We start from the raw sequence: 24,655 nt of genomic DNA, 5'->3' as shown, positions 1-24,655 counted from the left end.
CTGTCTATAGCCATGTTGTTTTCTACTCGCTGTCTATAGCCATGTTGTTTTCTACTCCCTGTCTATAGCCATGTTGTTTTCTACTCCCTGTATATAGCCATGTTGTTTTCTACTCCCTGTCTATAGCCATGTTGTTTTCTACTCCCTGTCTATAGCCATGTTGTTTTCTACTCCCTGTATATAGCCATGTTGTTTTCTACTCCCTGTCTATAGCCATGTTGTTTTCTACTCCCTGTCTATAGCCATGTTGTTTTCTACTCCCTGTCTATAGCCATGTTGTTTTCTACTCCCTGTCTATAGCCATGTTGTTTTCTACTCTGTGTCTATAGCCATGTTGTTTTCTACTCCCTGTCTATAGCCATGTTGTTTTCTACTCTGTGTCTATAGCCATGTTGTTTTCTACTCCCTGTCTATAGCCATGATGTTTTCTACTCCCTGTCTATAGCCATGTTGTTTTCTACTCCCTGTATATAGCCATGTTGTTTTCTACTCCCTGTCTATAGCCATGTTGTTTTCTACTCCCTGTATATAGCCATGTTGTTTTCTACTCCCTGTCTATAGCCATGTTGTTTTCTACTCCCTGTATATAGCCATGTTGTTTTCTACTCCCTGTCTATAGCCATGATGTTTTCTACTCCCTGTCTATAGCCATGTTGTTTTCTACCCCCTGTCTATAGCCATGTTGTTTTCTACTCCCTGTCTATAGCCATGTTGTTTTCTACTCCCTCTATGTTGTTTTCTACTCCCTGTCTATAGCCATGTTGTTTTCTACTCCCTCTATGTTGTTTTCTACTCCCTGTCTATAGCCATGTTTTTTTCTACTCCCTGTCTATAGCCATGTTGTTTTCTACTCCCTCTATGTTGTTTTCTACTCCCTGTCTATAGCCATGTTGTTTTCTACTCCCTCTATGTTGTTTTCTACTCCCTGTCTATAGCCATGTTGTTTTCTAATTCCCTCTATGTTGTTTTCTACTCCCTGTCTATAGCCATGTTGTTTTCTACTCCCTGTCTATAGCCATGTTGTTTTCTACTCTGTGTCTATAGCCATGTTGTTTTCTACTCCCTGTCTATAGCCATGTTGTTTTCTACTCCCTGTCTATAGCCATGTTGTTTTCTACTCCCTCTATGTTGTTTTCTACTCCCTGTCTATAGCCATGTTGTTTTCTACTCGCTGTCTATAGCCATGTTGTTTTCTACTCGCTGTCTATAGCCATGTTGTTTTCTACTCCCTGTCTATAGCCATGTTGTTTCTACTCCCTGTCTATAGCCATGTTGTTTTCTACTCCCTGTCTATAGCCATGTTGTTTTCTACTCCCTGTCTATAGCCATGTTGTTTTCTACTCCCTGTCTATAGCCATGTTGTTTCTACTCCCTGTCTATAGCCATGTTGTTTTCTACTCCCTGTCTATAGCCATGTTGTTTTCTACTCCCTGTCTATAGCCATGTTGTTTTATACTCCCTGTCTATAGCCATGTTGTTTTCTACTCCCTGTATATAGCCATGATGTTTTCTACTCCCTGTATATAGCCATGTTGTTTTCTACTCCCTGTCTATAGCCATGTTGTTTTCTACTCCCTGTATATAGCCATGTTGTTTCCTACTCCCTGTCTATAGCCATGTTGTTTTCTACTCCCTGTCTATAGCCATGTTGTTTTCTACTCCCTGTCTATAGCCATGTTGTTTTCTACTCCCTGTATATAGCCATGTTGTTTTCTACTCCCTGTCTATAGCCATGTTGTTTTCTACTCCCTCTCTATAGCCATGTTGTTTTCTACTCCCTGTCTATAGCCATGTTGTTTTCTACTCCCTGTCTATAGCCATGTTGTTTTCTACTCCATGTATGTTGTTTTCTACTCCCTGTCTATAGCCATGTTGTTTTCTACTCCCTGTATATAGCCATGTTGTTTTCTACTCCCTGTATATAGCCATGTTGTTTTCTACTCCCTGTATATAGCCATGTTGTTTTCTACTCCCTGTATATAGTCATGTTGTTTTCTACTCCCTGTCTATAGCCATGTTGTTTTCTACTCCCTGTATATAGCCATGTTGTTTTCTACTCCCTGTATATAGCCATGTTGTTTTCTACTCCCTGTATATAGCCATGTTGTTTTCTACTCCCTGTATATAGCCATGTTGTTTTCTACTCCCTGTATATAGCCATGTTGTTTTCTACTCCCTGTCTATAGCCATGTTGTTTTCTACTCCCTGTATATAGCCATGTTGTTTTCTACTCCCTGTCTATAGCCATGTTGTTTTCTACTCCCTGTCTATAGCCATGTTGTTTTCTACTCCCTGTCTATAGCCATGTTGTTTTCTACTCCCTGTCTATAGCCATGTTGTTTTCTACTCCCTGTCTATAGCCATGTTGTTTTCTACTCCCTGCCTATAGCCATGTTGTTTTCTACTCCCTGTCTATAGCCATGTTGTTTTCTACTCCCTCTCTATAGCCATGTTGTTTTCTACTCCCTGTATATAACCATGTTGTTTTCTACTCCATGTATGTTGTCATGTTGTTTTCTACTCCCTGTCTATAACCATGTTGTTTTCTACTCCCTGTCTATAGCCATGTTGTTTTCTAATCCCTGTCTATAGCCATGTTGTTTCCTACTCCCTGTCTATAGCCATGTTGTTTTCTACTCCCTGTCTATAGCCATGTTGTTTTCTACTCCCTGTCTATAGCCATGTTGTTTTCTACTCCCTGTCTATAGCCATGTTGTTTTCTACTCCCTGTCTATAGCCATGTTGTTTTCTACTCCCTGTCTATAGCCATGTTGTTTCCTACTCCCTGTCTATAGCCATGATGTTTTCTACTCCCTGTCTATAGCCATGTTGTTTTCTACTCCCTGTCTATAGCCATGTTGTTTTCTACTCCCTGTCTATAGCCATGTTGTTTTCTACTCCCTGTCTATAGCCATGTTGTTTTCTACTCCCTGTCTATAGCCATGTTGTTTTCTACTCCCTGTCTATAGCCATGTTGTTTTCTACTCCCTGTATATAGCCATGTTGTTTTCTACTCCCTGTCTATAGCCATGATGTTTTCTACTCCCTGTCTATAGCCATGTTGTTTTCTACTCCCTGTCTATAGCCATGTTGTTTTCTACTCCCTCTATGTTGTTTTCTACTCCCTGTCTATAGCCATGTTGTTTTCTACTCCCTCTATGTTGTTTTCTACTCCCTGTCTATAGCCATGTTGTTTTCTACTCCCTGTCTATAGCCATGTTGTTTTCTACTCCCTCTATGTTGTTTTCTACTCCCTGTCTATAGCCATGTTGTTTTCTACTCCCTCTATGTTGTTTTCTACTCCCTGTCTATAGCCATGTTGTTTTCTACTCCCTCTATGTTGTTTTCTACTCCCTGTCTATAGCCATGTTGTTTTCTACTCCCTGTCTATAGCCATGTTGTTTTCTACTCTGTGTCTATAGCCATGTTGTTTTCTACTCCCTGTCTATAGCCATGATGTTTTCTACTCCCTGTCTATAGCCATGTTGTTTTCTACTCCCTGTCTATAGCCATGTTGTTTTCTACTCCCTCTATGTTGTTTTCTACTCCCTGTCTATAGCCATGTTGTTTTCTACTCGCTGTCTATAGCCATGTTGTTTTCTACTCGCTGTCTATAGCCATGTTGTTTTCTACTCCCTGTCTATAGCCATGTTGTTTCTACTCCCTGTCTATAGCCATGTTGTTTTCTACTCCCTGTCTATAGCCATGTTGTTTTCTACTCCCTGTATGTTGTTTTCTACTCCCTGTCTATAGCCATGTTGTTTCTACTCCCTGTCTATAGCCATGTTGTTTTCTACTCGCTGTCTATAGCCATGTTGTTTTCTACTCCCTGTATATAGCCATGTTGTTTTATACTCCCTGTCTATAGCCATGTTGTTTTCTACTCCCTGTATATAGCCATGTTGTTTTCTACTCCCTGTATATAGCCATGTTGTTTTCTACTCCCTGTCTATAGCCATGTTGTTTTCTACTCCCTGTATATAGCCATGTTGTTTCCTACTCCCTGTCTATAGCCATGTTGTTTTCTACTCCCTGTATATAGCCATGTTGTTTTCTACTCCATGTATGTTGTCATGTTGTTTTCTACTCCCTGTCTATAACCATGTTGTTTTATACTCCCTGTCTATAGCCATGTTGTTTTCTACTCCCTGTATATAGCCATGTTGTTTTCTACTCCCTGTATATAGCCATGTTGTTTTCTACTCCCTGTATATAGCCATGTTGTTTTCTACTCCCTGTATATAGCCATGTTGTTTTCTACTCCCTGTATATAGCCATGTTGTTTTCTACTCCCTGTCTATAGCCATGTTGTTTTCTACTCCCTGTATATAGCCATGTTGTTTTCTACTCCCTGTCTATAGCCATGTTGTTTTCTACTCCCTGTCTATAGCCATGTTGTTTTCTACTCCCTGTCTATAGCCATGTTGTTTTCTACTCCCTGTCTATAGCCATGTTGTTTTCTACTCCATGTATGTTGTTTTCTACTCCCTGTCTATAGCCATGTTGTTTTCTACTCCCTGTCTATAGCCATGTTGTTTTCTACTCCCTGTATATAGCCATGTTGTTTTCTACTCCCTGTCTATAGCCATGTTGTTTTCTACTCCCTGTCTATAGCCATGTTGTTTTCTACTCCCTGTCTATAGCCATGTTGTTTTCTACTCCCTGTATATAGCCATGTTGTTTTCTACTCCCTGTATATAGCCATGTTGTTTTCTACTCCCTGTCTATAGCCATGTTGTTTTCTACTCCCTGTCTATAGCCATGTTGTTTTCTACTCCCTGTCTATAGCCATGTTGTTTGCTACTCCCTGTATGTTATTTTTACTCATTATTTTTATTCATTATGTACTGTGTATTTATGCCTTCTGTCGCTAATTCTCTTTTGTATTAAATGTTTTACATTATCTTTAACTCATGGTTGGAAAACGCATGGTTGGAAAAGGACCCAGAAGTAAGCATTTCACTGTTAGTCTATGAAGCACGTATCAATTCAAATGAGATTTTATTTGACTTGACACTCTCTGACCCCATCTTGTAAATGAGAGAGGTCATCTCTATTTTGCAAAAATGGTTCATCAATAAGTGTGCATGCACACAGCTAGCTGAGATGATGCGGTGTTAATGAAACGTCGTCCAGGTCTAGGTGTTTTTTCTCTCTTTCCATATGTTGGACCCAGTGTGCTGTGCTGTACCACCCATGGAGATCAGATAGAAGCTCCTCTCCCCAGCCCTATAGAGGGACAAGCTAGACCCTTAGAGAGCCATGCAGCAGGCAGCCAGGGCCCGTTAAGCGAGTGGTGCACATCATGTGGAAATAAAGGGATTAGACAACCTAACTGCCACTTCATAGTCTTTTCTGGTCCATAGACAAATGTGACAAATGTGATGATAATTGCAAAGTCAGGAAAGATGTCAAAAGTGGAAAGTAGTTTTCCCATGAGGATGAAAGAAAGAAAAGGAATAGTGTTGTAATTGCTGTGAGAACAATGGGCACGTTGAATATTTGATTATTGTACAAGAATTGTGAGGACTGTTCATTTGACCCATTCTCCTAATCTTAATGAATACGAAATGTCTGGATAAATGTGTCTTAAAGACATCTTCCGGGAACTTCGGCGACTACTAATATTTTTTAAACCTCCTGCTTTAGGCTGGTGTAGTTCATGAACAGAATTACTGTTTTATATAAATTAGCCAAGAAATCGCAATTTTTGGTGAGTGCTACTTTCAGAACTACTGGCTAAAAAGTATATTAGAGTACCGGAGAATCCATCTAAGGGTTAAAATTGAGGAAATGACATGATGCCATATAAAGGTTTGTTTGAAGCAGCAGAGGGGGAGCCAACAGTGATATCTACCCAGTCTGTCTCATCAGAGCCCCACACTCTTCACCGGAGCTGCCTGGGTGTGAGGATCTGGAGGGCCGGGGTGTGAGGGGGGTCGTGGGTACTGCATGTGTGGAACATCACAGGGTATTGACATCACACCCCTCCCTCCCTTCTGTTCTCCAACCATCATTGATCCTTTTTCAGAATAATATGAGCCTTACTGTACAGTACATCCTCATGCACTGTGATATTCTATTTTCAATATTGAAATTTACAGACACCCACCAAAGCATATTGGATTTCAAAGTGTATTTGCTCTGGGTGGTTCTACAAAGAAAACGTTTAGTTTGTATGAAAACAATGTCAGCTTTACCCTGCTATCATTTTAAAATGTGTCATCCAAATCTTTCACATTAATGTGACATTAATGATTTAGCCAGGGCTGGTGTAGGGCCGGTGTTTGTTGAGGGGAAGTCCAAATCAGGTCCATCTGCTCCCAGCCCTTGGAGAGGGGCGTTGGGTGGGGGGGTTATACTAAGTTAACATATGGAGAGTGTTGGGGAAGCTACTCTGGAAATATACCAAGCTACCAATGGGAGAAGTTAAGATACTTTAAATCTACCCTCAAGAAAAATACAGTTTATTTAACCAAAGTTACTTTGAAAAAGTAGTTCACTACAAACTACTTTGTGAAAAATTCTTATATGTAAATCTGAAATGCCAGAGACTCTAAATTGCAAGAACAGTTCACTTTGGAGTCATATGTTAACAGAATGTCTTTAAAAAAACACACCAAAAAATCTAGTTGTTTCAACTAATTATTATTAAGTAACTGGTTCCACAGCCTTCTTGTTACCTGAACTTAGCTCCAGTATGAGAAAACATGGGCAAAAATTCAGTCAACTTAAAATGATGTGTTTGCTCAATTTGTCCCATATGTTCTTTCAACAAGAAATTAGCATTTTGGCATCTTACCTAATAAAGGACGTGGAACTAGTTACACACAAATACAGTGCTTTTAACATACACATTTTTCAAAATACATATTTGACACACGTTGTCCATGTTAATTTATACAGCAATAATGATGTCCTCACCTGGGATTTGAACTCTCTTGGTGGCAATTTTAATCTTCCTGCTACGCCACCATGTCTGTGTCAATTATAAATTAATCTGACTAATTTCCCCATCATTGATTTGATTTACTTATTTTTTTCTCTACAGTTGTCTAATGTTGGTGGGGCAAATTACCCTGTTTTAATCTTAATCACTATGATAAATAAAATCGTTTTTATTGATTGTACTTTTATCAGAGCCAAGCTTTATTTTGAAGTGCAAAGTGTAGCAATACAGGTGATATCCGTTATATACACAGACATGGTGACATAGCAGGAAGATTGGAATGCTGTGAACCAAGAGATTCTGAGTTCAAATACCAGGTGAGGACATAATAATGAATACTAAAGTGTAAGTAAACATGTATTTCAGTGTGTGTCTAATATGTAAGTAAACATTGTATGTTAAAAGCACTGTGTGTCTGTAGTTAGTTCGACAGCCTTTTTTTGGTAAGATGCCAAAACAATAATATCTAGTTGAATGAACATATTAGACAAATTGAGCAAACACATCATTTTAAAGTGACAGACTTTTTTCCTACTCTACGTTTTCTCATGTTGTAGCAAAGTTTGGGCCAACTAAAAATGTTAACTTGAGCTAGTACAAAAAAATGCTGTGAAACCACATACTTAATAATATATAGTTGAAACAACTAAATATTTTTTTTACAGTACATATTACTAAATCAGAAGTTATTGTGCTGAGTGAACTAATTGGGAAATGCAAGCTTCAAAACATCTAAAAGACATGTGTAATGATCTAAACCTAATCCAGCTGGTGACTAAGCCTACACGGCCAACCCTAAAGATCCTTTAAAGTCAAGTCCGATTGATCTTATTTTAACGAATACATCAGAGAGAGAGATATTTCTACTGGTGTCTTTGCCCAAGACATTAGTGACCATTACCCAGTTGTTTGTGTTAGAGATGTGAGAATACAAAAATCTAAGTCTTATGTCATCACAAAGAGGAACTTTCAAAAACCTCAGTGAATAGTTATTGTTTTTTACATTATTTTTAATTGAGTGACATTTATTGTATTTCAGCTATCCCTGAACCTGATTTATCTAGCATTTTTGCAGAGGTCTTCAATACTATTGTGAATAATCATGCTCCCTTCAAAAAAGTAAGGGTTAAAGGTAGATTGAATGCCTGGTACACTCTGGAATTATCAGAAGTCATTGATGAAAGAGATGATGCTTGGGTCAAGGCCAGGAACACAGGCTTACTCCCGGACTGGCAAGTATTTAAGCAACTGAGGAATCATTGTGTTAGACAAATCAGAAAGGCTAAATCTGATCATTACGTAACCGCCCTTCCGGATTGTAATGGGAACCCGGCAAAATTCTGGAAAACGGTCAAATTCCTGAAGGGTTCTACTTCCTCCTCTCTGCCACAACAAATTAATTCAGACACTGGCCTCATTGATGCATTTAATCACCATTTTATTTCAGCAAGTAATCTCTTTGAAATAACTTTTAAGCCTATTCACAGTGATATTGGGCTGGATGCTGATAGGGGAAACTTGCTGAATGATAGTCAAAGCTTTTCTTTTATTCTATATACAGAAAATGAAGTCCTGGATGCTTTGCTAGCATTAGACAACAAGAAATCCACAGGGGCCGACCAATTGGATCCTGGTCTGCTTAAGTGTGCAGCACCCATCATTGTTGGCTCAATAACCCACATTTTTTATTTAACATTGTTTTCAAGGCCTCCCGGGTGGTGCAGTGGTTACGGGCGCTGTACTGCAGCGCCAGCTGTCCCACCAGAGACCCTGAATTTGCGCCCAGGCTCTGTCGTAACCGGCTGTAACCGGCTGTGACCGGGAGGTCCGTGGGGCGACGCACAATTGGCCTAGCGTCGTCCGGGTTAGGGAGGGTTTGGCCGGTAGGGATATCCTTGTCTCATCGTGCACCAGCGGCTCCTGTGGCGGGCCGGGCGCAGTGCACACCAACCAAGGTTGCCAGGTGCACAGTGTTTCCTCTGACACATTGGTGCGGCTGGCTTCCGGGTTGGATGCGCGCTGTGTTAAGAAGCAGTGCGGCTTGGTTGGGTTGTGTATCGGAGGACGCATGACTTTCAACCTTCATCTCTCCCGAGCCCGTATGGGAGTTGTAGCGATGAGACAAGATAGTAGCTACTAAAACAATTGGATACCATGAAATTGGGGAGAAAAAGGGGTAAATTTAAAAAACATTGTTTTCAGGAAATATTCCAAAATGATGGAAATCCGCTTTTGTGCTGCCACTCCATAAGGGCATTGATGTTTGTATTTTATTGAATAAGTTGTTCTCGATAGGCATGACCTCTGACACCTGTTCATGGTTTCGTGATTGTCTTAGTGACAGAACTCAGCCCATTGTAATTGATGGGGTAAAGTCAGAATTTCTTGAAGTACGTAAAGGTACCACAGGGGTCAATTTTTGGACCAGCTCTCTTCACTGTTTATATAAATCCCATTGGTCAATCTGTTAAAAATGGTGAACTTCATCTATATGCTGATGACACTATAATGTATGCTATTGCCCTGACTGTTGATCTGGCTGTGTCAAAACTAGAGTCGGATATTATAGCTATGCAGGAATCACTTGCTGATTGAAAACGTGTGCTTAATACAGGCAAAACAAAATACATGTTGTTTTTAAACTCTCGTGAGAATGTTTCAGACAAACTAAATGTTCAGTCATTAGATGGTTCTCCAATCAAACGTGTTCCAGTATATAAATACTTAAGCATTTGGATTAATATGGATTTGACATTTTAAAAACATGTAGATCAGCTGGTTAAGAAGCTAAGATTTAAAGTTGTCTTTTTCTACTTAAACAGATTGTGCCCTTCTCTAAGCAGTAGGAAGCAGATAATTCAGTCAACCTTTTTGATCTGTTCTTGATTATATTGATATTTGCTTGTTTGTTACAAGTGACAGTTTTGATACTCATCGCTGCATCTTGTATTAAAAGATTGGCTGGACTTCGCTAAATACACGTATATCTCCACATTACTCCCTTTTTTGTTTACAAGGCCCTACTTCATAAACTTCCGTCTTATCTAACTACACTGTTGAAGTATAGACAGCTATGTTGCCTAACCGTTCACTGAATTTCTGGAACAAAATTCAAAATACATTTTATCTTGATGTTCTGGTGATGTTCGGGCAATTTTAATGATTGAAATGGGGAGTTTTATTATTTGTGGAGGAATGTAACTGTTTTTCTGGGTGATTTGTGATGTTATATTTGTACTTCCCATGACTGTGTTTTTGTATTTTAATGTTTGTATACGCAGTACCAGTCAAAAGTTTGGACACACTTACTCATTCCAGGCTTCGCACACTCTTGGAATTGTCTCAACCTGCTTCATGAGGTAGTCACCTGGAAAGCATTTCAATTAACAGGTGTGCCTTGTTAAAAGTTCAGTTGTGGAATTTCTTTCCTCCTTATCGCGTTTGAGCCAATCAGTTGTGTTGTGACAAGGTAGGGGTGGTATACAGAAGATATCCCTATTTGGTAAAAGACCATGGCACGAACAGCTCAAATAAGCAAAGAGAAACAACAGTCCATCAATCTGAAAAATGTCAAGAACTTTGAAAGTTTCTACAAGTGCAGTTGCAAAAACCATCAAGTGCTATGATGAAACTGGCTCTCATGGGGACCTTCACAGGAAAGGAAGACCCATTGTTAACTCTGCTGCAGAGGATACGTTCATTAGAGTTTACTGCACCTCAGATTGCAGCCCAAATAAATGCTTCACAGAGTTCAAGTAACAGACACATCTCAACATCAACTGCTCAGAGGAGTCTGCGTGAATCAGGTCTTCATGGTCAAATTGCTGCAAAGAAACAACTACTAAAGGACACCAATAATAAGAAGAGACTTGCTTGGGCCAAGAAACAAGAGCAATGGTCATTAGACCGGTGGAAATCTGTCCTTTGTTCTGAAGAGTCCAAATGTGAGATTTTTGGTTCCAACCGCTGTGTCTTTGTGAGACGCAGAGTAGGTGAACGGATGATCTCCGCATGTGTGGTTCCCACCGTGAAGTATGGAGGAGAAGGTGTGATGGTGTGGGGGTGATTTGCTGGTGACATTGTCAGTGATATATTTAGAATTCAAGGCACACTTAACCAGCATGGCTACCACAGCATTCTGCAGCGATACGCCATCCCTTCTGGCTTGCTCTTAGTGGGACTACCATTTGTTTTTCAGCAGGACAATGACCCAAAACACACCTCTCCGCTGTGTAAGGGCTATTTTACCAAGATGGAGAGTGATGGAGTCCTGCATCGGATGACCTGGCCTCTACAATCACCCGACCTCAACCCAATTGAGATGGTTTGGGATGAGTTGGGCCGCAGAGTGAAGGAAAAGCAGCCAACAAGTACTCAGCATATGTGGGAACTCCTTCAAGACTGTTGGAAAAGCATTCCTTATAAAGCCGGTTGAGAGAATGCCAAGAGTGTGCAAAGCTGTCATCAAGGAAAAAGGAGGCTACTTTGAAGGAATATCTCTTTTTTTTTACACTTCTTGGTTACTATATGATTCCATATGTGTTATTTCATAGTTTTGATGTCTTCACTATTATTTTACAATGTACAAAATAGTAAAAAAAAAAAAAAAAACTTAAATGAGTAGGTGTGTCCAAACTACTGAATGATTTTTGGTGCAAAAAAAAAAGTGGTGTGTAGTTCCAGTAGTTAGATACACCGCTACATGGCAAAAAAAGAGTAATTAACTCCTGGAAACACTACCTAGATTTGAATTGAGTTCAACTACCACCAAGCTACTGCAAAATGTATTTTAATTAGTAGTTGAACTAAATGTAGTTCACTATTCCCCAACACTGCAAATGGAATTGTTTTAAGATGGTCAACAACAAAAAAAGAATACAATAAAAAGATAGTCATACCATGGATCATAAAGATAATTGGTTTTGAATTTTAGGACCTCTATAGCTATAATTTTTAAAATATAATTTTTGGGGGATGACACATTGAATTTGGCCTTACTGCTATTAACACATAAAATGCATTGAATAACATATTCACACATGGCAAAACATATATTAAAAAAAACAAATTTGATTTGTCTATCCTATATCTATGAGATAAAAAACAAATGACCCATATACCTTTGACGTGGAAATGCCCAATTCACTTCCATAAATGTTTTCCTCCTGATACCGGTTTACCTTCAGATGTGTCTCGTGATGCTTGTAGAGCAAAACCTAGAGCAAAACAGCCTACATGCTTGTGCTTTTGAGAGTCTCAGCTTTCGATAGTGGGGTAAACTAAATAGTTTCTAGTTCAAACCATTTGGACTTGACAGACGTTTTCGTGAAAGTAACTTTTTGGCATCCTATCATTTCCAACAACACTGACTTGGGAAGTGCCTGTCTACCGCATAGGCGAATGGCCGACATCGCCGGATTCAGTGGATCGCGACGCAGCCCATTCAAAAAGGAAGTCTATAGCGTGAACACACAGGGTTTTGTTTGCACCGATTTTCACGCAGGTACGGACATTTACCTCTGAGGTTTTTTTAATATGAATTATTTAGTCAGGGCTCGTGCATGTTTGTTGAGGGAAAAGCAAGTCCAAATCATGTCCACCCTCTCCCAGCCCCAGTCACACGGTACAGTTAGCCCAACCTGGCCTGGAGATGAGATGGAATGTCTCCAGTTCCTCCCCAGGCATGTTGTGATGAATGTTTGGGGCTGGACTGAATGATAACAATGTCCTTCACCTACATCTGACTACACATTAAATGACCACAGTTGCATTGTGTTGTTTCTCAACATATATTTTCTAATTCTCTCCTTTATTCTCTTGCGCTCTCTCTCTCTCTCTCTCTCTCTCTCTCTCTCTCTCTCTCTCTCTCTCTCTCTCTCTAACAGGAGGCTGGAAGAAGTGGTGTTTGAGTGTGGCTGTGATATCCGCTGGATCCAGCTGTGGCAGCAGCGAGGGGAGGCTGGCCTGCACACCCAGCTGTTATTCTGCAACAACGGAGCCTCCAAGATCCCTCTCCAAGCTATGAATATCTCCCTCTGTGGTACGAGCCACCGCCGCCATGATCCCCCCTCCTCAATCATCCCATGGTTGAAGAAACTGGTTGAATCAACATTGTTTCCACATCATTCCAACCCCCAAAATTATGTCTGATGACGTTGCATCAATGTGGAAAACGTAGAGGAATTTAGTATTTTTTTTCACTCATTTAACCTACATCCATTGCCATGGATTGTCAACTAACGTTGAATTCACATTAGTTGACAACTCAACCAAATGTAAATCAAAAGTAGAGGTTTAAATTTGTCTGTGCCCAGTGGGTAGGCCATATATATCACTTTCACAAGAATTACATAAACGCCTGACGTAACTTATCTCATGAGAGTCGAGCAAAAAGAGTGATGACAACTCACCTTTCTGAAACTCTGCTTGTTCCTTCCTGTCCCGCTCACAAATAGAATTCACAATAGCTTAAAGTGTCTCAGTCAGAATGTCAAGTGTGCTGTGTCTGGCTGCTATTGTATTCTCTCTCTCTTTCTCTCTCTGCCCCCCCCCCCCCCCCCTCTCTCTCTCTCTCCCTCGCCCCCACCAGACTTGCCGGACATTAGTGTGACCCACTATAATCTCACAGTGATTGAGGGGGACAGAGTCACCGTCACCTGTAATGGATCTGGATCCCCCCTCCCTGAGGTGGACTGGACCGTCAATGACCTCCACTCCATCAACACTCACCAGGTGGGTTAGCCAGGACACACACAAAGGGACCCATAATGCACTGTGCTATTCTTCATTGTAATGGTCGAACCATTGTGCTTTGTCTCTAGGTAGCTGCAGGAAACAACTTGGCGTGTGACCTTGGAGTTAGTTTTAGCTACAGTGCAACTTTAGGGTGCATTCTATTTAGATTCCAGGCAATTCTGGAATTCTGTTGTTGTGCTATGAAGATAAATTCTATGTCCAATTGAGGAAATTAAATGGAACTGACACCAACTGTGTTTGTGTGCTTGTGATTTCATAGCTTTCTGAAAATGCAGTTAACCTGCTTTATGCAGAGAATTGTAGCTGAATAAAATAAATTGTCTGCCCCAATGCCCCAATGCACTCTTTATCCTACAGTGCCACTCACTTGTCTTTCTCTCCTGCTCTGTCCAGTCCAACGTGTACTGGCCCAATGTCCACTCCATCAACCTGACCCTGGTCAACGTGAGCCGTGATGACAACTTCTACATGCTGACCTGTATAGCAGAGAACAAAGTGGGGATGGCCAACGCCTCCATCCAGCTCACTGTCCATTGTACGTAGCTACCAACGACCAGTTCAAGTTCAAAGTTTTATTTATCAAATTGCAGACCACAAGCACTCTCAAGTGTTTGCTGTTTGATGATGGTATTCAGCTCAATATTCATCTCAGAGGCCCATGTACCAACAGATAACACCAATATTCATCTCAGAGGCCCATGTACCAACAGATAACACCAATATTCATCTCAGAGGCCAATGTACCAACAGATAACACCAATATTCATCTCAGAGGCCCATGTACCAACAGATAACACCAATATTCATCTCAGAGGCCCATGTACCAACAGATAACACCAATATTCAGCTCACAGTCAGACCATGAATAATGTAGAGGTGTCAAGCACCTTGTTACAACACGATTTAGATTTTAAATGCAGTTAAAGCGGCAATATGCAGCTGGAGCAATAACAAAGTGTCCTCCCCACCCCTGGTTCAGTAAAAAGCCGAGGGATGATTCATATATGATTCATTTACAGGTTTAAAAAAAAATGGATGTAACAACTGCAGATTTCCCTTTTAATGAGATGTTTAATTGTCTTATTTTATGTAAATGCTGCCATGCATTCGTTATATGTACATTCTTCTATAAAGTAGACTAGTGGAATTATATGTGTAAAATGCCTCATTAAGGAACCTCCCTTTTATGATGACTATTGAATTTAGGCTACAATCTATAAGAGGGAGTTTATATTGGATAACTACTCTTATCCCTTCTGTAAGTTTTTTTATTTTACTAGGCAAGTCAGTTAAGAACAAATTCTTATTTACAATGACGGCCTAAGAACAGCGGGTTAGCGGCCTTGTTCAGGGGCAGGATGACAGATTTTTACCTTGTCAGCTCGGGGATTCAATCTAGCAATCTTTCGGTTACTGGCCCAACGCTCTAACCACTAGTCTACCCAGTAACTACTCTTATCCATTCTATAAGTACTCCTATCCATTCTATAAGTACTCTTATCCATTCTGTAAGTACTCCTATCCATTCTATAAGTACTCTTATCCATTCTATAAGTACTCCTATCCATTCTATAAGTACTCTTATCCATTCTATAAGTTCTCTTATCCATTCTATAAGTACTCCTATCTATTCTATAAGTACTATTATCCATTCTATAAGTACTCCTATCCATTCTATAAGTACTCCTATCCATTCTATAAGTACTCCTATCCATGCAATTCTATCCATTCGATCATTGCTCCTTTCTATCGTATTCTTACCATTCCAATACTATCCCATCCATTATATAACTAAGCCTACTCTTATCCATTCTATCAGTACTGTTATGCGTTCTATCCTCTACATTCTGTAAGTGCCGAGAGGTCATTGTGTTGAGTATTGATCCGCGCGAGCTGGCGGGTGGTTCCCTTGGATGTGGATACTTCATTGATGAGAAGGCAGTGGTCCTTTCCGTGAAAGATGACAGCGATTTATAGAATGTTCATCACATAATGTGCGTGATTGCTTTCCAGGAGAGCGAGGAGAGGGGAGCTCTGACTCTGTTCGTTGGGAAACATCTAGAAGGTCATGCAAGTTATTCAGTGACGGTGCACTGGTGCTGCACTGCAAAGCCATTTGTTTTTGTTTGTGATGTTCTTCATGAAACCACATGCTCTTTTGGTTTTCTTGGTAATTGCCAATCATCCCAACAGCCGCTTGGCGTGTCTGTTGGAAACGCCTTAAAACAGAGAGTCAACAGCTGTGGTGATTAGTTAGACTAACTGACAGTCAAGCCAGGAAATAATTGCTGTCAGTTTGATATTCGCGTCACTAAGGTTCCACACTTTATGTTGGCACGATGTTCCTATGATCATCACAAAACACTGTTTTCAAGGAACACTCAAAGTTGGAACCAAATTAGGTTATTGAGATCGATGGCATAAGGGAATCATTGTAGGGTCTCTGAAGAACCATAAATGGGATGGTTCTTTGAAGAACCATACAAAATCCCAAACAAGGAATGTTTCGGCCTTCCAGGATCGGAATTGAATAGCCCTGCTGTAGGAGTTTAAGCTGCATTTGCATATTTTACATGGTTCCTTTAGAGTGAATTTTAGAGTTACCAGTACCACCCATGACTGTGTTTGCTAGAGACACAGACATGGTTGTTGCATTCATTCATTTTCAGTCCTGTGGCCTTCAACAAGTGAGATCCTAATTGAATATGTTGTCAATAAAATTAAATGATTGGATTAGTTTAGAAAAATGTATGTTATTTATATTTCAGTAGCATAGGATTAATGAATCAATCAATGTACATATATTGAAACAATATTGAGAACTTTTCTTTTCTTTTCAGTTAAACTCCTCCAACGTTGCTTTTTTTTATTTTATTTTATTTTTATTATGCATTTGATTGTTACTATGGTGGACATTTCTCTGGCCCAGACTTACGTCCTTTATTAGACCACACTGTTTCCATTAGCTGGATACCATTACAGGGTAATATGATAATTGTTTGTTGCTCCTGCATTTACATTCATACTGACGGGCGATGGCAACAGGGGTGTAACACTATTCTCTCAGTACCCAATACATACAGTATTGATTGCCAGAGATAATGATGAGATCCGCAAACTCAAGTCTCTCTCTCTCCTACGCTCTCTTAACCTCTCTCACACTCTCTCTCTCTCTCGCTCTCTCTTTCTCCCTGCTCTCTCACAAGCACTTAGTTTTCACAGAGACCCCCTGCGTTTGACCTTGCATTAACTAACAATGAAGAAATTGGCATGCTCTCTTAATGTGTATATTAACAGTGAATCGAAGTATGATTGATGCTTTATGTGAGCTCAGTATGGCACATTTACAGCCCTGTAATTGCAGATGGTTAGCTAGCTTTCAACATACCGACCATGGCTGTGGAGTTACAGTATATGGTGGGCGCTTTTATGAGGTGTGATATTATTACTGCCTCTGGCTGGCATCCTTCAGAGGGGGTGATGTGTCCACTCAGCCAAAAGCCTGGAGACAACCCAATGTTCCTGTGGTCAGCAGCCACATCCTAGCAGCAGCTTCAGAGATCATCAAAACACCATTTATACTGCTGGCCTTCAAACCACTCACAAGCAAGAAATAACAAGTCACACCCCCTGAACATTGGTACATAGTGTAACTAGAAGATTGTGTGTGTCACATGTCATGATGCCAACACATTGAAAACACATCTCTGACATACCTCGTTTATGTCTGTCCTCCCTCCCAACAGTCCCCCCCACCATCCTGAAGCTAGACGAGCCCGAGCGTCGCCATGAAACCTGCATAGAGTTCACAGTGCGTGGTAACCCCCAGCCTACCCTGCGCTGGTTCCACCGGGACAAGGAGATCCCCCCCAGTGACTACATCCGCACTGAGATGGATACCTACCAGGACTACCTAGAGGGATGCCTCAACTTCAAGGACCCCACGCACCACAACAACGGCAACTACACTCTGGAAGCTAGCAACTTCCTAGGAGTCGCCACCAAGACAGTGTATGGACACTTCCTCAACGCCCCGTTTTCAGACGGTAGGTAGATTTGACTTGCTATAGTAGCTATGTAGAGCAGTGCAGGTATAAAGTAGCTTTATACCTGCAACCTTTTGTGAGTCCAACAGGATATTGCATGGATCGGAGCAGCAGAGCTTAAACTGTTAAGTGCTACTGTCTTATTAACGGGTTCACTGGTGAATGTAGAAACAGTCTCTCTCGCTGTCACGCCTCTATTAATAAAGGGGATTTATTTAGAGGTGAAGATAAGATCTCATTGGGAATGTTGCTCTATTCTTTAGAGAGAAATCCTTTACTTGTAGATTGTCATTTGATAACAGTACAAGCTCCCCGGTCCTTCATTCCCCTCCCTCCCACCCCACCCATCATACCAAGACAGCACAACAAACGTTTGAAATATATTTTTTAATAGCAATAAATAGTAATACAACGGTAATTACAACAGCACTGCTCACAAGAATGTCAGATGAAATGTTTTGTTAGCAGCTCCAGCAACATTTGGCCTATAACAGTTCCCCTCAACCCTGGTCCAGGCTCAAAGGGCCCACTAATCTGTAAAAGGTTGAAAATGCTTTGGTGTTTCGCATCCTGTTTAGTGCAGAACTAGATCCTTCCACATGTATAGATGGTGTAACTAAACTCGACATTGGTCATTCCAAAAGGTCAAAGGGCCAGTGTTTTGCTCAAACAAAGAACACGAGAAAATATAGATGTGAATTATTTAGTACTTTTTCAAGACCTGATTGAAGCTTCAAATGCAAATGATCAAATGACAAAACATTTAACGGGTCTTTCACAATTTTATGTTGATAAAGTAAGACAGTTGAATCTGTAAGGTATTTATCATATTCTTCTAAATAAAAAATGTGACATTATATTTCACTTTCATGGAAGAAAAAAATTACTCACTCTTGTACAAAACTTAAGCCCAGGGCTCATTGTGATCCACCAGTCATCCATTATGCTAATGTTTATTGACACATACTTTCTTGGATTTTTTTGGAGCGTTTCATCTGAGTATTTGGTGTGCTCTCAGCTGTCTGAGTTTATGAAGGACCCGAAAACAGGGGAAGCACACGCAAACTTGCCTGTTTTTATATTTGACCATAGAGTTTGCTAGAGGGAATGTGACCAATAAAATGTGATTTGATTTGACCTCTGCTTTAATTTACATAGCCCATTTGGAATGTAACATTATTTTTAATATCACAAAGTTGCCTGGCAACTGTGGCCTATAATTAGTGCCAAACTCTAGGAAAAGTATTACATTACCAGTGTCTTCCTTAAAATGTTAATCGAAATATTAACTGAAATTAAATACATATTTATAATCAATCAATATTCATGCTATTAACCATTTGCAATTTAAAAACATTTGATTATACTGTCTGAGAGACAGTGTCTGCCAAAACATTATTTGTGTGTTTTGGTGCTGCCTTTTACATATACTGAAACACCAGAAAGTCTTTTCACATCACTCTCTTAAAAACACAATGATCCAGATTGAATAAACACTTTGGTTGTTTCAGACTACTTCCATTCTGTTTTGAAATCCGTTCAGTAACACTTTCATCGTGTTTACATTCAAACACCTGCACTACTTGTCATGGTTTTACTACGCAATGATGGTGTTTTGAGTCTTTCTATTTTAACAGTGGAGAGTGAAAGTGGCGTTCTTCTTTGAACATGCACTGTGCATATACACATTGGTTGAACACGCCACTGATGATGACTCTTCTGTCTTCTTTTCCCACAGATTATGGTGATTATGGTAAGTGATCTTTTCAGACAGTCAACAAGAAATAGTACCATTACATAAATAGTACCATGACATGAATAGTACCATGACATAAATAGTACCATGACATGAATAGTACCATGACATGAATAGTACCATGACATAAATAGTACCATGACATGAATAGTACCATGACATAAATAGTACCATGACATAAATAGTACCATGACATAAATAGTACCATGACATAAATAGTACCATGACATAAATAGTACCATGACACGAATAGTACCATGACATGAATAGTACCATGACATATATAGTACCATGACATAAATAGTACCATGACATAAATAGTACCATGACATAAATAGTACCATGACACAAATAGTACCATGACATGAATAGTACCATGACATAAATAGTACCATGACATAAATAGTACCATGACATAAATAGTACCATGACATAAATAGTACCATGACATGAATAGTACCATGACATAAATAGTACCATGACATGAATAGTACCATGACACGAATAGTACCATGACATGAATAGTAAAATGACACGAATAGTAAAATGACACGAAAAGTACCATGACACACATAGTACCATGACATAAATAGTACCATGACACGAATAGTAAAATGACACGAATAGTACCATGACATGAATAGTACCATGACATAAATAGTACCATGACATGAATAGTACCATGACATAAATAGTACCATGACATGAATAGTACCATGACATGAATAGTACCATGACATAAATAGTACCATGACATGAATAGTACCATGACATGAATAGTACCATGACATAAATAGTACCATGACAAGACTAGTACCATGACATGAATAGTACCATGACATAAATAGTACCATGACATAAATAGTACCATGACATAAATAGTACCATGACACGAATAGTACCATGACATGAATAGTACCATGACATGAATAGTACCATGACATAAATAGTACCATGACATAAATAGTACCATGACATAAATAGTACCATGACATGAATAGTACCATGACACGAATAGTACCATGACATGAATAGTAAAATGACACGAATAGTAAAATGACACGAATAGTACCATGACACACATAGTACCATGACATAAATAGTACCATGACACGAATAGTAAAATGACACGAATAGTACCATGACATGAATATTACCATGACATAAATAGTACCATGACATGAATAGTACCATGACATAAATAGTACCATGACACGAATAGTAAAATGACACGAATAGTGCCATGACATGAATAGTACCATGACATAAATAGTACCATGACACGAATAGTACCATGACACGAATAATGCCATGACATGAATAGTACCATGACATAAATAGTACCATGACATGAATAGGACCATGACATAAATGGTACCATGACATGAATAGTGCCATGACACGAATAGTGCCATGACACGAATAGTACCATGACACGAATAGTACCATGACACGAATAGTACCATGACACACATAGTACCATGACACGAATAGTACCATGACATAAATAGTACCATAACATAAATAGTACCATGACACGAATAGTACCATGACATAAATAGTACAATGACCTGAATAGTACCATGACACACATAGTACCATGACATAAATAGTACCATGACATGAATAGTACCATGACACACATAGTACCATGACACGAATAGTACCATGAAATGAATAGTACCATGACACGAATAGTACCATGACATGCAAGAACCTGGAAGTCTCTAGCTCAAACACACAGATTAAACTGAAAGAAAAGGTGATTAAAACAACTCTAGGGGGTTATGGTAAGTGATTTTTCTTTTCAGACAGTCAACAAGAAATAGTAGCAGGAAATATGTAAATAGCACAGTGACGTAAATAGTACCATGGCATCTATTTAATAAGCAGAGCAACAAAAAGGTCATGGGAGCTTACATTTGATGTAATTTTAATCTTCTGATATTCACTACCCTAATTCCAAAATGTTGTTGCCACCATATACTGCCTACATTAGCTGGGTAAGACTCAAGGTTACAGCTAGACACCTCTATCATTGGAGGACCAACAGGCTCATTTAGTCTTTAATCTGTTCTAATTTAGGAGGTAAATGTAGAGGCAAGCACAGCCACTGACCTTCATCCCCAGGCTCTCAAATTGACATCACGCCAGAGCTTCATTGGGATTTTCCACGCATAATAAATCCTGAACGCGAAAGCGAAAGAGTGACAGATTGTTACTGTCAGGGCTCAAAATGATGTTGGATGAGTCCACTTGGTGGTAGGAAGGCAGGAAGAGGCCGCGCAGGACAGACGGGCTCATCAGAAACACCCGGCACTGTTCTGTTCTTTTCTGTTCGGTTCCGCTACACCACATTGCTTCGCACCGCGGCCTGTTAGCAGAGAGCATGATGGGAGGGCAACCCAGGGGTATTTGTGTCTCCATAGAAGTGGATACAAATGAGAGACTTGAAAAGGTCTCATTGTATCAGAAATGGAAGCAGATCTGTGAAGGGCAACAACCCAACGGACTCTACACAGTTTACAAAGCATTAAGCATAACATCAGTTAGCTGCAAGAAATGTGGGTGTGTGCCATAATTCTTTGATCTGGTACACACTGTAGGTCATACCCACCCTTCTCCCCTCCCATCATGGATTCCTACTCTGTATGTGCATCTCTATGCCTATGGCTAGTTGTTCAGAATGATTGTGTAGACTGCATGTTAGGTATTCAGGATTTACTGCACATGTAAACGTACTTTCATCAATGGTGTTTATTTTGTCTTCATCACAGGGACTCCAACACCGACCATCACAGTAACACACAGGCCTGAGGAGGACACATTCGGGGTGAGTTTGAGAACACTGTGGTGCTCAACTAAGTGGCTTTTCTAATCTAGTAGAGATACAGCCTGTATACACAACATCAACTTCTTCTTCTTTTTCCTGGGAACAACAACTAAAAAGAGGCTTTAGTTTGAGCTATTTTAATCCGTTTCTTTTTCACTCCCTCGCCTTGTAGCTCGCTCCTATCTGCCTTTTCCTTTTTGGCCACTGTGTTTAACAACTTCTTAAAAATGTAATTTCGCTCATCTTTGTGCTGTAATTGACGAGATGGAGATTATTTCCTCATTTGAAGGTTTTAATGGGGAAGAGAGCAGTGACATGGGAGGAGAGACGATTTCCAATTGTTTGGAGGTCCTAATTATACCGTATGACGGTTTTCCTCTCTCATTTTGGGCTTCTCCTTTCTGATTACTCTTTGTTTTGTTATTGCCAGCGGAGAATGTATAATGGCAGTTTTCAGCCAAACATTGCACTACTAATCCAGTTTTCACAAGCCCTGCATTTACTGTAGGCTTCATGACTGTTGGCTATTCCGTTTTTTGGAGGTAGATATCTTTATTGTGAGACTTACTCTCACAAGCCCTGTCTTGTCGTCTTCCAGGTGTCTATTGCTGTGGGCCTTGCTGGATTTGCCTGTGTCCTTCTTGTTGTCCTGTTTGTTCTCATCAACAAATATGGCCGACGTTCGAAGTTTGGAATGAAAGGTAAGACACACCCAGTGTTCTTCTGAAAGGAAGTTATCATTTAGACATTGTTTTCTTAGGTAGTGCCTCAGCTGCCAAAATAAGACATTATACAGACTTTGTGCTTCTTTATCCCTTTCCGGCCAAGTACATTGTTGTGTTGTCTTTTTATGACATCCACCTGTGGTATTTCAATTCTTTCAGAACCACACCCTACCCCAAATCTATTGACACAACCTTAAAACCCCACCGCCCACTAGATTTAGATATTTACATCAACAAATAACCTTCAATTTATTTATCCTATGAAAATAAACCAATAAATACATTTACTCAATAAAATGGTGTTTTTCAAATGAACTCTCAAAGATGTTAATATATTGGCTCATGATTATTACATTTTTCAGGGAGAGACCGCATTGCATTTCCCCTGGCGATCCCACTTGATGTCATAACCCCGACCGCAATTGGGGTTGCGACCCTGACTTTGAATACCACTGCCATAAACTGTATACACGGTCCACTTTCTCATCTGTATACAGCACACAACAGTATCGCTACTTACACTTTATTTGATCTAGTGCTTGTCTTGGTATGTGGGCCGGCAGGCGGAGGTGGGGGTAATGCTTGCCATATTGCAGATTTGATCCCTGTGAAGAATGAGTTTGCAGTAGTGTCAGTAATGCCAACCAATTCCAAATATGGCTCAGTGCAGCCTAAGCTTATATTTTTTGAATCACGTCCAAGCACTACTTATCAATGTCTTCTGGTGGCTGATGCAGCTGGTTCCGCTGTGTACCGTGTTGGGCTTGGTGCTTTCTCTGACTGCAGCAGGAGGGGGTGACGGTGATGCAGTAGTAGTAACCACCTCTCTCTCGGCTTCATGTCCCTTCCCCTGGAACAGCCCTGTCTCAGGTATTGGCTCTGCTGCTGTTATAAACTGTATGACAGTGTTTACAGTGTTTCAGGTAACACCTGCCGGCTTTGGCTGATGGTTGTGCATTGCCTGGTGCCATTTTGTGTAGACATAGCTTAGGGGGATTTAGACAACCTCTCTCTCTTTCTTTCCCCAGTCTCTCTCTCTCTTTTTTTCTTTCCCCAGTCTCTCTCTCTCTCTCTTTCTTTCCCCAGTCTCTCTCTTTCTTTTTTTCTTTCCCCAGTCTCTCTCTCTCTCTCTTTTCTTTCCCCAGTCTCTCTCTCTCTCTTTTTTTCTTTCCCCAGTCTCTCTCTCTCTTTCTTTCCCCAGTCTCTCTCTCTCTTTTTTTCTTTCCCCAGTCTCTCTCTCTCTCTTTTTTCTTTCCACAGTCTCTCTCTCTCTCTCTTTTTTTCTTTCCCCAGTCTCTCTCTCTCTCTCTCTTTTCTTTCCACAGTCTCTTTCTCTCTCTCTCTTTTTTTCTTTCCACAGTCTCTTTCTCTCTCTCTCTCTTTTTCTTTCCACAGTCTCTCCCTCTCTCTCTCTTTTTTTCTTTCCCCAGTCTCTCTCTCTCTCTTTTTTTCTTTCCACAGTCTCTTTCTCTCTCTCTCTCTTTTCTTTCCCCAGTCTCTCTCTCTCTCTTTTGTTCTTTCTCCAGTCTCTCTCTCTCTTTTGTTCTTTCCCCAGTCTCTCTCTCTCTCTTTCTTTCCCCAGTCTCTCTC

General features: G+C 40.1%; 1 protein-coding gene across 1 annotated transcript in view; it reads left to right on the top strand.

Annotated features, from left to right (window-relative positions):
• Positions 1–24,655, top strand: part of LOC139381714 (neurotrophic tyrosine kinase, receptor, type 3a) — a 253,132-nt gene that overhangs the window by 120,467 nt on the left and 108,010 nt on the right. Inside the window, exons 5-11 of the mRNA XM_071125444.1 lie at positions 12,835–12,989; positions 13,539–13,681; positions 14,099–14,240; positions 17,452–17,751; positions 19,490–19,504; positions 22,285–22,340; positions 22,939–23,041. Coding sequence (XP_070981545.1) covers positions 12,835–12,989; positions 13,539–13,681; positions 14,099–14,240; positions 17,452–17,751; positions 19,490–19,504; positions 22,285–22,340; positions 22,939–23,041 — 914 coding nt within the window. The remainder of the gene's footprint in view (positions 1–12,834; positions 12,990–13,538; positions 13,682–14,098; positions 14,241–17,451; positions 17,752–19,489; positions 19,505–22,284; positions 22,341–22,938; positions 23,042–24,655) is intronic.

Source organism: Oncorhynchus clarkii, chromosome 2 (genome assembly GCF_045791955.1).
Source record: "Oncorhynchus clarkii lewisi isolate Uvic-CL-2024 chromosome 2, UVic_Ocla_1.0, whole genome shotgun sequence".
In the NCBI taxonomy this organism is placed as follows: Eukaryota; Metazoa; Chordata; class Actinopteri; order Salmoniformes; family Salmonidae; genus Oncorhynchus; species Oncorhynchus clarkii.
The sequence above is the reverse complement of the archived record's forward strand: the minus strand, read 5'-3'. Positions and strand labels throughout refer to the sequence as shown.